This window comes from Pleurodeles waltl, chromosome 6 (assembly GCF_031143425.1).
Source record: "Pleurodeles waltl isolate 20211129_DDA chromosome 6, aPleWal1.hap1.20221129, whole genome shotgun sequence".
NCBI lineage: Eukaryota > Metazoa > Chordata > Amphibia > Caudata > Salamandridae > Pleurodeles > Pleurodeles waltl.
In genome coordinates this window covers 1,316,790,634-1,316,807,827 of record NC_090445.1, presented here as the reverse complement: position 1 = coordinate 1,316,807,827, position 17,194 = coordinate 1,316,790,634, and the positions used below count along the sequence as shown (strand labels likewise).

At 36.2% G+C, this 17,194-nt stretch overlaps 1 protein-coding gene across 8 annotated transcripts in view; it reads right to left on the bottom strand.

Annotated features, from left to right (window-relative positions):
* LDB3 (LIM domain binding 3) overlaps positions 1–17,194 on the bottom strand; it is a 508,962-nt gene that overhangs the window by 211,899 nt on the left and 279,869 nt on the right. For 6 of the 8 annotated variants that reach the window (XM_069240605.1, XM_069240599.1, XM_069240600.1 and 3 more), the window contains 2 exons: positions 8,721–8,890; positions 7,602–7,638 (listed from right to left, as the gene is read on the bottom strand). In XM_069240605.1, coding sequence (XP_069096706.1) covers positions 7,602–7,638; positions 8,721–8,890 — 207 coding nt within the window. Of the gene's footprint in view, positions 1–4,747; positions 5,173–7,601; positions 7,639–8,720; positions 8,891–16,070; positions 16,092–17,194 lie in introns of those variants that run through there. The other 2 variants (XM_069240602.1, XM_069240607.1) reach the window with 2 other exon arrangements.

Below are 17,194 nucleotides of genomic sequence, written 5' to 3'. Positions count from 1 at the left end.
GATGTTTAAACACGTTCCTCTAATTGCAACGTGGTTTACCACAGGACCCCACGGAAGTGAAGTTCCCAGCTTGACAGCAAATTGAAGCCATTTCTATTTATGTTCCATTCAGAAATTTGCATTTAGCACCATTTGAACAGTTTCATGGGCAGTGCTGGCAAATGACCCATGTGCCTAGAGCCATCAGAAGAAACAGTAATAGAAGTATCCAAAATTTGCAGATATAGCTTCTAACTACCCCATCTCAGCATTTGTTCATGGAGGTAGAGGAGAAAAAAAACAATTCCCCAAAATGCCTTAAAACCATCCCAATAAAAGCAAATCTTATTCTGCAGGCAGCAAGAGTAGGTGTAGTACTGAGGCTCAGCATAAAACATGCACCACACTTCTTTTCAGCGTGCACTGCATGCAGTCAGTGTTCCTAGAACCAGCCATGTCACTCTGCGGAGGATTAGGGGTGGAAGGGAATGGAGGGGTAGAAGTGGAGTAGAAGATATAAGTAAAAGGGCAGCCACAGGTTAGTTGGAATCAAGCGAGTGCAGACCACAACAGAGAAATAGGTATTTCCCTATGTCATAACCAGGCAGGTAGCATTACCTTGATGGTCTTTGGACCTTGCTTTTGTGTTCTACTGTTGCTATCGTGGCAGTCTTCTCTGATTCTCAAGATCAGGGAACAGGTGGGATTGACTAGATTTGCTTGTAGTATAGAAGGCGTGGGTAACACTGCACACATGCCGAAGGGGTCTTTATCAATTACCATCTGCCGTTGTAAAACCTAGCCACGAGTGTTACTGCTTAAAACATACCAGACTAAGGGGAGGACTGAAACTCAAACATTTTTGCTGTTCTGTATACACTGCTTATCAGAACATCTAAACATTAAACTATCTAAAAAATACTGTTTCAGGAGTTTAAATTCCCTGGACCAATCAAGTGATGCCTTGCTAGTCTATGTTTGAATACTACAGCCTACGGTAAATCAAACGATCTTAAGTGGACAAACAAATACTGTGAGGAAGAGGAACAACTTCAGGAAAAGTAGTCTGCAGCTCAGATGTTTGCAATATCAGACTAAAAGGTCATTCTGTGGGGGTTCAAGTGTACCCCTTTTGATTAAGTGACATTTTGCTGGATCTTTACAACTGCATGGATCGAGGTGGGTAAGATAATGGCTATATTTCTTGCTTTTGGGGGCAGATTCATGGATTACAGTAAAACAGGCTCAAATTGGTTACATTTACACTGTGGGAGTTTCTGTGTTTTGTATCAATGAGAGAGCGCACATATTTGATTCTAATGGTATTTTGAGGACAGGCATTTGCCATTGTATGTTTAAGGAAAAGAGCACCAGTAGACATTAATCTTTGTGTCTTGATCTACCATAATGCCTCACTTTTAGCTGAATCAAAATAGATGCACAGCCTAATCACTGGAAGAGGTAGCTAATGAAAGCATGGTTCCCTCTTGGCCTCAAATTATGTAGCAGAGGATCCACCCGTTGAACTTTTATTTTGGAATTTGTACTATATTCTGCCCAAATATAATTTTGAAGTTAAAAAATAGACTGTGCACTGGTGTGCCTAGTAACCTAACTCAAAATGTGTTTTCAGATTTTCTTCATGCCTTTAATGCGTTAGCATTAAAATGATGTGTCTGGCTATTAATATTTGGAAATTTGACAAATGTCAGCATAAGCATTTGACAAGTAACTGAATGCTGATCTATTCTGACCTACTCTATTACAGACTTTGAAAATCTGAGGGCTGCCAGGGAACATGATCATATTTTGTAAGGTCAGGAAATGACCAATTTAGGGATTCCACTAGTTAGGCACACCACCAGATTTTGGCCTATTACTTTCTTAGATTGCTCTGAAGATGCCTTCCAGTGTCTTATTTGAGTTTTAATAAATCACCAATTTAAAATAATTTCAAGCTGTGAAACATTTACTAAAACATTGTTAAATCTCTCTGCATGTATTTACATCTTCAGTGCCATGACAGCCCTCGGTGTAACTGTTGCGCTATGCATGAATCCTATCATCATGTTATCGTAAATTCTGTAACTTGAAGACTCAATTTGTAGATAATCCCTGACATGTTACAAATTTTTATATGATTTACATCTATTGCACAGATTTTATTTCCCATATTAATACAAATGAATTTAATGAGAGGTGAGCAGCTTTCACTGAGGAAACATGTTGCATTTTCATATCTCTTTTGCGGTCTATGTTGGTGGGGATGATTTGCTCATCTAATGTAAGCAGCGTGCTGTTAAAAGCATAGCATTCACATATGAATCCTCAAAGTACTGCTTTTATGGAATTTAGCTTTGTGGGTTCTCCACTGCTTTCTTCTCTCCATTAGCATATCAGGTGTGATGCAAAAAGGGGAGAAGAGTATATTTTTGCCACCGAGTGAGTGTGCTTACACCAATTACCAGGCACAACCCATTAGCGTCAAAAACACTAAAACCCACTGGCTTCTCTGTGCTAATGGTGGAAATATCTTATTTTCCTCAGACTAGTATGTCAGGCATCATATTACATCTTTAATTTGGATATCCATAGACCTATGTGAGATGTGATACTGACATCTGTTTCCTAGACTGTGCTTCGGACAATGACCCCTAAGGCATGTGTTTTGTCCATCAGATTTGAACCATTCTGGGGAAATGGTAGAATAGTTTAAGATGTGGACACATTCATTTGACAAGTCATAATTGCTGCATCATAAACATTAAATCTGAATGTAAAGTTGCTACAAACCCAAATGCAGCTTGTATTTGTAACATGGTAAACCAGGATGTGTGACAATGGAATCAAATCCAGTTTTACCAGGTGAATTTAAACTCTTTCGATCACTGCTTGAACATAGAGTAATTATGTTTCAAAAGCTTATAATTAGATATTAATCAGCAGCTTGTAGCAATTTTAAGATGCCTAGCCGTCTTAAGCAATGCCTTGTTTCTTCACACAATATGTGCATCGGTCTGTCACTCTCCATCTTCTTCCAAATAACTTAACCTACTAACTCGTCCCTGTTATGACCCATCAAGAGCCAGATGACCCTACTGCTGTGTGACAATGTGCATTTGAATATGACTGCTATTGGCACTGCTCTGGCTACTGTTATAAACAATTCAAGAATCACTGTTTTGCCAGACAGCAAGGACGATGCCAGTGACCATCTAGTGTCTGTAGAGTAGGCAAACATCCATGAGTTTTGTTGTATCAGTGCCAAACAATACTTGGAGAAAATCCGATTTGGCATGCATCACTAACTAGGTCTAAAGCCATAGAAATCAGATTTTACATAAATTAAGGTTTACAGTTCTTTTTGATTGATAAAATAGGCACATTGCTATTTTATATTGACTCAAAACCTTTTTATTTTCAGATAAAACAAGCATTTGCTACTATTTACAGATGTCGTATTAGTAAGTGCAAACAAAATGAAGGGCGCAGAACCTTCAATTTAAAAGACTGTACAACACAGTTTTCAACACCACACTGCAAGCTACCAATTGGCCAGCTTTCTTGTTTGCTTCCTAATTTATCCAATCGCATACTAGCTATTCAACAGTACCTTTGTGCAAAGTTACATTACATTACTTCTACCCTCACAAACATCCCTCCATTTGCCTCCACTTGTTGCAAAACACTAACTTCAGAAAGGAAACCTTGGAGCCAACCTGCCCTTTATGAAAATTGTGAAGAAAAAATACCTTGCTTCAATGATTAGTTTATAGAGTTTATGTTCATAACAAACATACTTCCATGTATTTTAAAAGCAATATATTTTCAGTTTAAAGGAAATATGTACATCTTGTGTCCATCAAGCTGCATTTTAAAAAGTTACCTGTACATGTTTTTGTTGGTGTAACTCTACATTTTTTATAACGTTTGTCCAAATAAAAACTAAATTAGGCACACAGACCATTACAGGCTGCAAGTATTACTTTCACAAGACACAAATAAAGCAATCTTTGTAAATTTATCAACTGGAGTACATACATTCTTTGTAAGTCATTGACTCAATCTCTACCTCATGGACATACAAAGAATATATTGGTTGCGTTTGAAGTGCAATCAAAACTACTTTAGCAAAGAAATATTATACAAAACTGTGCTTCATGATACATGAGTGCTAACATAGTTAGGTATTATTATATAATTGGCCACAATAAATACAGATAGAAATAAGTGGTTATATAGATATCCATATATAAATCTATAAGTATGCACATGTTAAATTTTATTGCCAAATGTATCTAATGTTGTTCTATTTTTGTTTGCTTTTAATGGCATTTGTTAACCCATGACACATCTTCAAAAAATATTCTCTGTCAATTAAAACTAAATTTGTCCATAATTAAATAGTTTTTCGGTTGGCTAGTTGAACTCTGGTACTGTTATATTTAAGAGCAAACCTAGGTTGTAGTCCATAATATTTCATCAATTTCTCAGACCTTTGTCCTCATACTATCAATACAAAAGTCTTTGTACTCATTATTGCATTCTGATTGCTTTATTTAATCAATGGGGAGTTAATGTCAGTGAAATAAGTAATTTTTTTAAACGTTCTGCAGCACATCCTTCTAATAAAAATATTTTTTTGACAAAAAGTACCAAACAAAATTAGGGCATGGCTCAGCAAGATTTTCTTTCCCCTTCTTTATAATCAATGTTCCATCACTCCTTTGAAAATAACACCTTCCCCCAAAGAAAGCCTGACAATGTGTACTTTTCATCTTTTTTATTTATAGGAAAAAAAGTACAATATTTAAATACTTTTTCCCAATCAATGCTTATATGGCCTACATAGATCTAACAAAAGGCAAAACAAAAGATAACCTGTTGACAATCTTGAAAAACTGTTGTTGATTTTAATGTTAGAGATACAAAGCTGGTAAGAAATGTAAGACTAGCAAAAGAACAGGCAGGCACCCAACTCAAAGATCCACCCCTCCCCTGCACGTTATCTTAATATATTTGTATCACTATCCACTAGTTTTCAATACATTCTGATAGTAAGTCTCTGCTTTGTTATTGTTGTTGCATGTGGCCATTTAACTTTTAACATTAAGGATTTGTGCAGAAATGCCGTGATGCCAGTTGCGCAACTTGGCAAAGCGTGGGCTGTTACGTTCCGTTTCAAACCTTTCCCTGTGGCATGGAGAAAGAGAGAGAGAAAAAGAAAAGAGGAGGAAGAGAAAGGGGATTAGGGATGTGACCTCCACTCCCCTGCCTACAACAATGGCAATTTATTTGGATCCCTATCGTGTTGACCACCCAAAAGAGAGTTGGATTGATCTACCTTCAGCATAAATGCCCAGACTGATTTCAATTTTTTAGATTAAATTGGACTAAGCCTTTTCAACATTGTTTGGTTAGTTTTCATAAGTCTGCTTTTGTATGAAGTGACTGCAATGCCAGTATGCCAATGTAAACATTAGCAACAACTGTTTTCACTTCCAGAGCAAGTCATGACACTGGAACATGAATATATTTACCATTATGGATTAACACAACTCAACCTCTTTACAAATGGTACTGAAAAAAACCAAATTCAACAGTAAAATGGCAATCAAGACTTCTTATGTGCTTCACTGTAGAGTAGTCTGCACAAATGTTATACTTTATTAGAACCACAAGTGAACAGTATGCTCACATAGGAAAAGGTGTACACAAGTCCCTTACCCTGGCCTAATCCTACACTTTCAAACATTCTTATGGCCATTGAAGAATGTTATGAATATCGACTATGCTTTAGGAGTGGATTGCATTACAGCTTAAACACGGAACACCGATACAGGAACAGAGCTGATTTTAAAAAACAGTGTAAAATGTAGTGTGCTGCATATGTTTTATCTGATATGGGAAAGATAGTGCCAAGTCTTCTCTACATGTGCACTCTATTAGGTGAAGTAACAGTTAGTTGGGAGAGCACAGACAAAGTAAATTATTTTAATTTGTTTCTAGAACATACAAAATGTATGCAAATATTGCAATGTACAAAAGGGGCTTTTCCAAAGAAGCAATAATAATTATACTATTTTTTTGTCTGCCTTTAGTGGTAGAAATACAAGAAAGTGACCTTATTCACAAAGATAGAATTTTGTAGGTCACAAAGTAAGAATGTAGGAAACAACAGCAAAGACACCTAAAATGTTTATGGTCTCTTGGAATATTACTTCAGGATGTGTTTCTATTTTCAGCAATATGTTATTTGAGGCATATACAGGCACATTAAGTACCAGGAAACCACCTGCATCCTAGAGCATAAACTATGCCTAGAACTGAACTAAAGGCACATCAAAATTCTATTGTCTCAATATAATTGGTCCACTGAATAAGCATGTTTGACATTTTCATAAAGTTCAACTTTTAAGGATTTATTTTGTTCAGAAACAAACTCCATTACTTGCTGACTAATCAAGTGAAAATCTTGATTTAAGATCTGTCATGTGTAATTTTGTCTACTTTCTCAAATGATATCTGTAGTCAGTGGTTCATTTGTACCAGTCAAAAGTTTTCTCCGGTAGAATATATGTGGAAATCAAATGGATTCAGGCTGCACTATTCCCATGGGGAGAAGGGTCAAGACTGATTGGCACATGGGGGTGTCCAAACTGGGCTGGGATGGTGTGCAAAAGAACAATGGATTTAACCCATATCTGTGACTGGGGGTGAGTGTTTGAAAAGTTTCAGTACTCCGTTCATCCTCCTTTTGTGTTGCCTGTATAATTTAAATAGCCTGTGATCAGATAAATCTTCTGCGAAATATTGAACACACAGTAAACAGCAACCCAGCTTTGACATTGGTTGAACGTGTAAACCCCATGTCACTTATGCATGACTTATTAGCAATGCCCCACAGCTCTCATATATACACATTTAGCAACATGCCCCTTTCTGAGAAGCAAGCATAAAATTGTATTTGTCCAATAGTTTTTAAGGATAACACGGACCCAATCACTTGTTCTCACAACCACAACATCGTTAACAGGGCAGTTTCTATTTGAGACTGCATTATAACATTTTGTTTCACTTCTAAACCAATATTTTCATGATCAAAAGCAGACCTATAAAACTGCATAAGTACAATTACTGTATAAAGGCACCTATGTTTTGCTTTGAAAAAACTGTAACATCCACAATCTAAATTCTGAGTCAATGCCCTCCCATTGCTTTGGGTAGCATTGTGCAGAGGTCCCCATTATGTGTGTCAACTTATAATTTGTAAACATGTTACCCAGTTACCGCAGCATGAAGGCTTTTGCAGTGATGGCATCCAAATAAATTGCTCATTTCCTTTTAACACTACCACAACATCATTTGATGGTTACCGGCTGCAATATAGTTTATAGTGTGCACAGTCAATTTGTTTGGGCAAACTAGTTGCTGTTTAGAATGATTGCAAATTGGCAAATGGTCAGCTGATAGCAATTTAATATGAGTTATTAATGAGCCAGTTTGTTAAGGGCCAAAGGAAAAAAATGTCTTGGTTTATTTTCAAATTAATTTTCCTTTTTGGCACTAATTATCTATTAGGGTTAAGTGAAAGGCCCCAGTGTTTGCTGCTAGTCGCCTACCTTGCTCGCCTGAGAGCATCTTCATCTGGATCTTGCACTGAAAATTGAAAAGAAAAGGCATAATAAGTTAGATGAGCATCTATAACTGTCAAATGACTAAAGTTAAAGAAACCAGATGAAATTTGTAATCATTCGTATCTTTTGTTCTGAAGCATTACATACATTACAAATTACACAATAATCTACTCTTAAAAATTGTCCGAAACAGATAAAAATGCCCCGCTTTGATGGCCTTCTACAATTGTAGGGACGTCTATAGTATACAGACAATGTTTCTGACCCAGAAAAGATCAAAACCATTAATTATTTAATTTACGAGTAACTGTATGTGCCACAGGTTAGTGCAATGTGACGCAAATTAAGATCACTATGTTAGAATGTTTGTACTGAAACCGCATATTGTGCTGCTCTCTTATTTACAGGTAGCCAAGAGAATAGACAATAGCACAAACGTGAGCCCTTAAATGCTTATGAGAAAATATGACTTATTGAGTAATTTGATATATTAATAGTAAAACAAACATTGAATCACTAAGACCAATAAGGTTCCTGTATTAATTTATTTAACTGTTAAAGAATGGTTGACTTTTTGACTAACATGCGTTCTGCTGAGTCTATCATGGACTAGGTCATATAGAAGAAACTGAACGCATTTTAGATACAAACATGTATTTGACATGACAAGAAGCATATGTCTTGCAGGCAGGATAGTACAAATGCAAACTAATTGAGAATGTACAATGAGAAAAAGGGATTTTCAGAAAGACATCGCAATATAATGTGTGCCATTTAGTTGGTTCTGTAAAAATAACTTCTTACAACACTGCACAGAAGCCCAAAAAATCAATTACTTTCTCTGACAGATTTTTAGTACAACTATTTTGTTCTATAACCCATTACCACTGGCTAGCGTTTTTACAAAAGTGTTCCATAAATAAACATTTAATTCTAAAGTACAAGTGAGGACACCTATGATATTCTACGTTCCTTAATTGATATCGGGTGGCAACTACCGGCTGCTGAATGTCATACAGCTATATCCAAAGTTACTATTGATGTACTTTTTTCAGTGCCATGCTCATTACTTTAAAAAGTAACATGTAAAAAGCCATTACTTACTGTACTCGGTTCCTGTGATCTGGGCAAGGACTCTGAAAGATTTGGACTGAAGGTTGGCTGCACGGCGTGCCCATTCATCAATCTCATCCTCACTTTTGTTCTGATTTTTAAGTACAGCCTGATATACTGGAGAAGCACTGTCTACAAGAGGATCTTTAACAGGGAGCGTACTGCAATGCAGAAAAGGGTGCATGGTAAAAATGGCACATGATAGATTGGTGCCCAAAAAAGATAGGGATGCCTTTCCCACAAAACCAAAATGCCACACTTGCAGATAACATTGAAAAAAACTAAATCACAGGCATTTATTGCAGATACACAGCTGCGATATAACTAACTGTAAATAAAGTTCACAGATACAATTAGCAACTAAAACAATATTATTTACATGCCCATTGATGACCTACAAATTCAAGTCATCAACAAAATAGAAGTAAAGATTTTTTTCTTTTAGTTAGTAATTATGTTGTATACACTTATACAACTTGGAATAGGAAGCACACATTTAATGACTTGATTATTGATGTTAATTAAGCTATAAACTTTTAGATCACCATTAAGTCATTATATATTCATTTCTATTTAAATTCTATGAAGATTGTTTCATATATATATATAGATATGTATATATATATATATATATATATAAACATACATATATATATGAAATACTTTCTCACATAAACACCACAAACACACTAAAAAAAGACTACATACAGTACATGCTCACAGAGCCTCATTGTTTCTTGTGATTACGAAGTGTCCCAGTGACTTGTTGATTTTTGTTTCAAGACCCGCAAGGACATAACAATTCTTTTCATGACCACAAAATGATGAATACATGCCAAAAAGACCATGAACAATGTTTCAGAACCAACTGCAACTTCAAGAAACCTACTAGCTTTGAGAAGACAGAGTAGACATTTGGCAGAAATAGAAGAATGTACAAAGTGTTCAGAACGTATTATTGGTTGTTGTGCACCATGCCTTTTGCTCCCTTGTCAAGTGGGTGGGTTATGGAGCTATCACATTAATGACATATCTAAAAAATTCCTTGCCACTAGAGTTGTAATATTAATGGCTCTCTATTTAAAAAACAACCTTTTTGACTTACAAAATTATAAATTATCACTATGGTCTGCATTTGCAGAACATTATTTTTTTCAATTTTACCTTAAACCATTAACTAATGATTAGCATTAGACAAGGAAATCTTCAGAGTATATTAAAATATAATAGATTTTGCACCTAGACAACAGACTGTAGAATCATCTTTAGATGTCTAATGCCTTTTCAAATTGCATCTGCATCTGGGTATCATTAGAGGTTGCAGTTTCACATATCTGCTCCAAACTGACTTATGTGGTTCATCACCAATATTCCCCCACATTGGGAGTGGTGAGCTTTAATCATAAATCAAAAAGCATTGCATGTACAACTGGAGAAGTAGTTATAATTGTTCTTCTTAAGCCAAACAATATAATCCTCTGCTCTTAAAAATATGTTTCACTTGTGTTAAACAGATTTGTTGTGGGTCGAATGAGCACAAATCAGAAACTTGCAGCTCCATCTGTCTGAACGATGGGCTCAAGTGGATCATTGATACAGCAACTGGAAAACTATTAATTTGTTACACTCCACACTCACATTGGCGCATAGTGGTGCACAAGCTGTTTAGAACGATCCATTCATTCATTGTGGTCTGTAAGCCTACATGTGCTATAACGCATGATGTAAGTACCCATATGCACCCAGTTTTACTTAAACCCTTATTTATGGAATATCCTACACTGTAAAACAAAGTATGGCAAATATGCAGTAAAAAACTGCCACACATTTAACATGATTTAAATGTGTGTCTGCATGAATACACATGATAATATCACTTCACTGCACTGATTAAGTACAAGGAAAATGTAATTATGGCTCACTGGACTCCACTAAGGTTTCTAGCAGTTGGAAACAAGCCAGAATCCTTCTCCTTTTAAAGGACCCTTCTTCAGCAGATCCAGAGGATCCTGCGAATTATAGACCCATCTCCTTCCTCCCAGCTTTATCTAAGATTCTGGAAAAATATGTTAACTCACAACTTTTCAGTTATCTTGAATACAAAAAATAACTACATTCCAGTCAATCGGTGTTTAGGCTCACGTGTAGTACTGTGACAGCGCTTCTGGTGGTCAGCTAGTATATCAAAGTTATACTAGGTGGAGGTGGTAGGGCAGGGCTGATTATGTTGGACATATCAACTGCCTTTGATTCGGTTCCCCATGTCTGCCTCCTGAAGTGTCTGTCATCAGTGGGCATTGATGGTCAAGCTTGGAATTTCCTGTCCTCTTTTTTAGAAGGTCGCAGTCAACAGATTGGGATTCCGCCTTTTTCATCTGAATCTTGAGATCTGTCAGTGGGAACGTTTTTACAGACAGATTTTGTTTCCTTTTCTCACATTACTACTGATGTATTTAAGACACCCTGTTTAATTTTGATCAAAGGCAAAATCTGTTTAAGGAAATGTTAAATGAAACAAATTGGTCAATATTTTTCCCAGATTACCTGCCATTTCATTATTATTTCTACTTCCGCTAAACAATTTCAAGTCATAATTATTTTATTCATGAACAAAAATTGAGATTATGTTATCCATAATACCAACCTCTTATTTTGACTTTATTTGAAGGATATTTATACAATTGAGTCTTAGCTGTGAGTGGATGAAGAGCACTGCAAAAACATTTAAGTATACTATTGGAAAGAAATCACAAGTGACACACAAAGCATGTGTAGTTTTGCACTTTATCATGTGTACAAAATACCTTATACTCTAGAGCACATAAATCAAAATGTTTAGAACAATGGATACACGGATTCTAATGCTACCAAAACTGACTTGTTTGCTGCCATTATATTCTTGAGATTGTGGTCATGAAAAGATGTTAGAGGCCTTTATATAGCTTCAATGGGTGTAAGACATTAATTTGAATAATTGCTAAACAATGTCAAATAGTAAATCACAGACAATGACTTAGAGCATCACACCTTTCTGAATATCTAACCTATAGGTGTAAACACAACTTCACCACTTATGGGACAGTCATGTGTTTAAATGTTTTCTCTGCAGGTTTGCATGCCAAGCCAAACAAGGTTCACATCTCATTCAGTGCCTTAATATGCTAGTAATATGTATTGCTTGCTAAAATTATAACATACAGAGATCATTAGTTAGGTTTAAAAATATTCAGGAAGCAGGCATTCCATGTGGAAATCAACCCTTGGATCAGAAATAAAGGCTAATAGTACATTTGGATATTGCTCACCTAGTTTTCAATTTGTGGTTTAGACATTTTTAGTAGTCAATTTAGAGTACATAATTATGATGCATTTTAAATTGTCTAGATCAAATAAATGTTGGAAATATGAATACTGAGCTGATTTAATTTTATATGTACAACAGCCTTTACTTCAAATATCATACAATATTAGCCCCTAGTGCCTTACACATGGCTGCTATCTAAAGGCAATCAAACCTCTTTAGAAATGGGCACACTTGAAAATATTGCTTGCCATTCATGGTGGACTTTGTGATGTACATGGGTGAATAATGTATGAACATCCATAATACTAATCCACTTACACTGTATTAAAATAGTTATCTCAAAGGCAACACATAGAAACCAAGAATTATTTTACTGTTACTTCCAGTTACTATGTTGGGAAGAAAGTTTACTGAGGAACAATTTTATATTTTTAACAAGTGTGTCTTTTAAAGAGGTTTAATTTAACATGTTTCCATATAAGACAATGCCATAATTTCTTAAGCAGCGCTTGATTCTTGGAACAATACAAAGCTAAATTGGTAATGTCAAATATACAGAACACACTAGGAGCTTTCTTATGTTTGCACCCACTGGCATGAGGTTTGATCATTCTGTAGCTGAACATAATAGTTGGCATACAACATACTTGACTGCTTTACATATACTGTGGCTTTCTTAGAACCATTTTTGTGTGGCAATACAGTGATATTTCTGCACCTATTTTGTATTTTACCAAAATTATGTGAGAAACCATACCAAAGGCTTTCCAATGTTACACAGGTCAAATTATGGGCTGCGGCTCTACACAGATGAAAAGAAACAGGGCTATTTTGCTTGACTGTGTTTGATTTATAGAGTTTCTTGACTTTGGAAACCTGGTGCAAAATAATTTGCCTATAAGCTAAATTAAAAACCAATGTCAAATTCCTTTATGACAAGGTATTAACTCAGACTCCCCTTTATCTTCCGGTGGCATACGCATGTGCAAAATGTAGACTCTGCTGTGCAACTGTTATTATGTCTGGGAAAGTGGATAGCTCTAGAACATACAGTAGATTGGTTATATGATCAGCTATGTAATTCTATTGTACAAAGGTGTGTAAAATTTGAGGCAAACGTAATTTTAGATTTTAGCGTAACTGTTATTGGTAAATTTGTTTCATTTTTGTTCATTTGACAGTCTTTAATGGTAATTGGTATTTTGGAGCCATCACAAACTCAGCAGTAAATGCAGCTCATCTTCTTTCAAGTGAAATGATTTTGAAACATTACAGATGCAACACAACATGATTATTTTTATTTGTAAATCGGAAGCAAAAGAAAAAGCTCAAAACACAGCTCATAACCTAGAGGGGGTTCTGAAGCAGATGCACCTGGAAGCAGCTCAGAGCAAAGCACATATTAAATTGGACTATTTAAACTTAATAGCACCTCAGTAACAAACAGAGAAAATAATTATTTGCTGGGTGATGCCCTGAATTAGTGACAAAGATATACTGATTTTGAATTTATATAGATGAAGAACATTTAAAGTAAAGTTTCTGAGTGAGCCAAGCAACTGTTTTGTACTACGTTTTAATTAAAATAGAAAATTAAGCGTTGCTCAAAATTAGATTAAGGAATACAGTTATTTGCTTTGTCATCTCTCAAAGTAGAACTTGTCTCTGTAGACTGGCCATGCATGGGGATGAAAACAAATTGGCAGAAGGACGGGTTTAGGGAAATACTATGAAAGGAAATGGATGTTGGTTATTTTTAATAATATTTACCACATGGGTGTTGTACCATGCCTAAACTTTGAACATATAGGACCTAATAGAGAGAACGGCAGTCCTAAGACTGCCGTACTCGTGGTGGCGGTTCGACCCCTGCAATCTTACTGGTTCGACCACCAGATTACGATGCTGGCTTTTGGACCGCAGGGAGACAGCCACCATCAGCAGGATCATGGATCCTAGTGGGGTGGCAGTATTGCAAGTCATGGTCAAGCACAGCGTTGTAAATGTCGGCACCGCCGTACTGATCACGACTTGCCTTTCTGCAGCCTTTTCATTGCGGGGTGACCACCATGAAAAGGCTGGCGGAAAAGCAGGAACAGGCCACAGGATGGGCTCCTGCACTGCTCATGACCATGTTGTGGGCAGTGCAGGCTCCCCCGTCAGCACACTCAGAATGCGCACTGTCTACCATGGCATGCAGTGCGCATTCTGAGCATTCTGTCAGCATAGACAGAGCATGCAACATTGCACTTGGCTCTCTTCTGAGAGCCGAAGCCAATGCCGCCGCACTGTCTGCACCGTCCAGCCAGTCAGGGAGTTCATAATACGTCAGTGGGAGGCTGCTAGCTTGTTGACCGCCTCCCCACCCTCATATTGGCGGTCCAGCGATCAGGCGTCCAAATTTATGATGCGGCCCATAGTCTAATTTCCCTCAAAGAGGCCCCTATTAGATCATGAGCTTAATGTCAAATAGTTGGAGAATCATATGAGCTCAACTGAGAGTGCAACTCAATGATACAATGTTAACATTAATGTTGTATTTTACCTTTGAGTTCAATTAGAAAATTAACCACTGATCCACATCATTTGCAATGGACGCTTTCTTAAAATGAAAGTATGTATGACAAAGCCCAGGACTTCTGAATAACATGTTCAGATTGATACTAGCATTTAGGCCACGTCATTTTTGGAATGTGGTAAGAATATAGGGCCTGATTACAACTTTGGAGGACTGTGTTAATCCGTCCCAAATGTGACGGATATCCTGCCCACCGTATTACGAGTTCCATAGGATATAATGGACTTGTAATACGGTAGGTGGTATATCCGTCACGTTTGGGACGGATTAACACCGTCCTCCAAAGTTGTAATCAGGCCTATAGTCTCATTACTTCTTGTGAACCAGAAATTGGTAAGTTGTAATTGACAAATGAGGGAGAACTGAAACTAGGTTAGCTCCTCATTACAAAGAAATATCAAACTGAAATATGTTTCGATTTAGGAATTACATTTGAAACTATATCTAATGTACATGCATTCCATATTATCGTGTACTTGGTTGCATTCAATATATTTGAAAAGTACACAAACCCTATTATCAGAGGGTATTTTTAGTAAGCTGTGTGCCACATAGAGTACAAATGCCAAATTTGGAAAGTGAAACGGTGTTAAAGAGGCACTTTGTTTAAAGAAGGTAATATTTTTAAAATGTTGAATAAAGTGATTTAATAATGAAAAACCTTCTTATAGTCTAATGTTTTAGTGAATGTATTAATGGAGCATTATCTTGAGAAATGTGGGCCAATTATCTGGAAGTTTGTTCAACATTTGGTCAACAAACAATATGTTGTCTAGCTATGAAAATGGCATTATTATTATTTGGTAATCACAAATGCTTAAACGTGAACAGCTGCAGCATACTAGTAAGCAAATCAGGTGTTAAATTAGATCATATGAAAATAGTGGCACCTTTAGTTTAAGGTAATATACTTAATTATTTTTTATGTATTGATTTTGGATACTTTTCTTAAGAAACTAGAAATTTAAAAATGTGAATTAACACAATAATTAGCAAAAGGTAATAGCATCACTGTTAACCTTAAAAACTGTCACAGAGGTAATACAGTGCCAGCAAAATTTCAAGTGAAAAAGGTATAATAGCTAGTGTGCTTGGAAGGACATTTAAATATCATGCTGGTTACAAAAGTGTCAGGACAAAAGTATACCTATTTTGAAAATAAGTCAGATTTCCTAGCTTTGTCATCCAACTTTTTACTTTAATTCACCATCCCCGTAAAAACAACTTAAAATATGTGGGACTGAAACACGATAATGGAGTTCCATATCCTATACTGCAAGACAGAAAGGTAGATGAGCTGAATTAAAAGGGAGAATCCATCACTAAAGACATCAGTTGTGTGTTAACTTGTATCATGGACCTAAATGCATCCTCAATGTACGAGAAAAGAATATTATTCTATTAACACGTGGGCATTTTTCTGTCCACTGTATCTTGCAAGCTACACAGGTCTACTTACGCTAGTGGTGAGTCAGGGACACTGAATCATGGGACCAAAACACCCAAATGGCATTTTTTTGGGTAGACATCATTAGGAGGAGATGTGGTGTGCACATTACAGCAGTGTTAGTAGCAGAAAGGAGTTAAAAAGGAAAGAGTGGATAAAGAAAAAAGGAAAAAGAAGAGAAATGATCAATTAAGAACAATAAGTAATAAATATAATAAACATTTTAGTAACCAGCAGTTTGCTACTTTCTTTGCAGCAGTCTGGACAAGACATTGAGCAGCTATGATTTAATCTTTTTGAAAAGAAGAATAGGATGGCTTTTCAGTCCAGAAAAAAATAAAACTCTGGCAGAAAGTTCCATGTTACAAGTACAATATTTGGAGAAAAAAGTTGAGCATTCAGCAAAACATTCCGAGATTGTAGAACTGAGCAGGACTTACAGGTGCAATGCTATACGATTTACCATGTAGTCAGAGCGAAATGCAAAATTTGAGCAGATGTAAAAAGAAGTGAACATATCTGTGTAGATGATCAGATGTTAGTCATATGCAATATTTTAAAAAACCTCAAAATTAAAAAAAGTTAAAAATACCCAAATAATGAATTGTTTCTGATAAATCCTAAACACTCTACTCAGGAAAACATAGTTGAAAAATTGCTCCAGTAAATTTAAGCACACATTAAGAGTACATTTGCCTATCATGGAAATAAAGGAGGATTTCAGGTCTCCTAATGTGAATGTGCTACAGTCAGTGACGAGCTCTTGGATTCTTTGTGAAATCCATGTTAGTCCAATGCTTAACCATTGACACATATGTACAGATGCATAAGCGTCTGTGTGTAGCACAAGTACATTTACAATTTGACACTTTCTCCCCTGTAAACAAAATCCTTCCTTTGCACTCCCTCCCATTTTTTGGGATATTTACTCCAACCTCTCAGCCTAAAAATGTGTTGGCTCCAGTCCTTCATAAGAGTAAATCTAGAATACTGGATAACAACCTGCACATGGTTTATGACTATCAAAAACATGAGAGTTTATGGGTGTTCAACATCGCATAATCTGTCAAATCCACAAATTTATCCATGAGAAGATTTTAGTCAAACTTAAAATTACACCACATTGTCCTACTTAG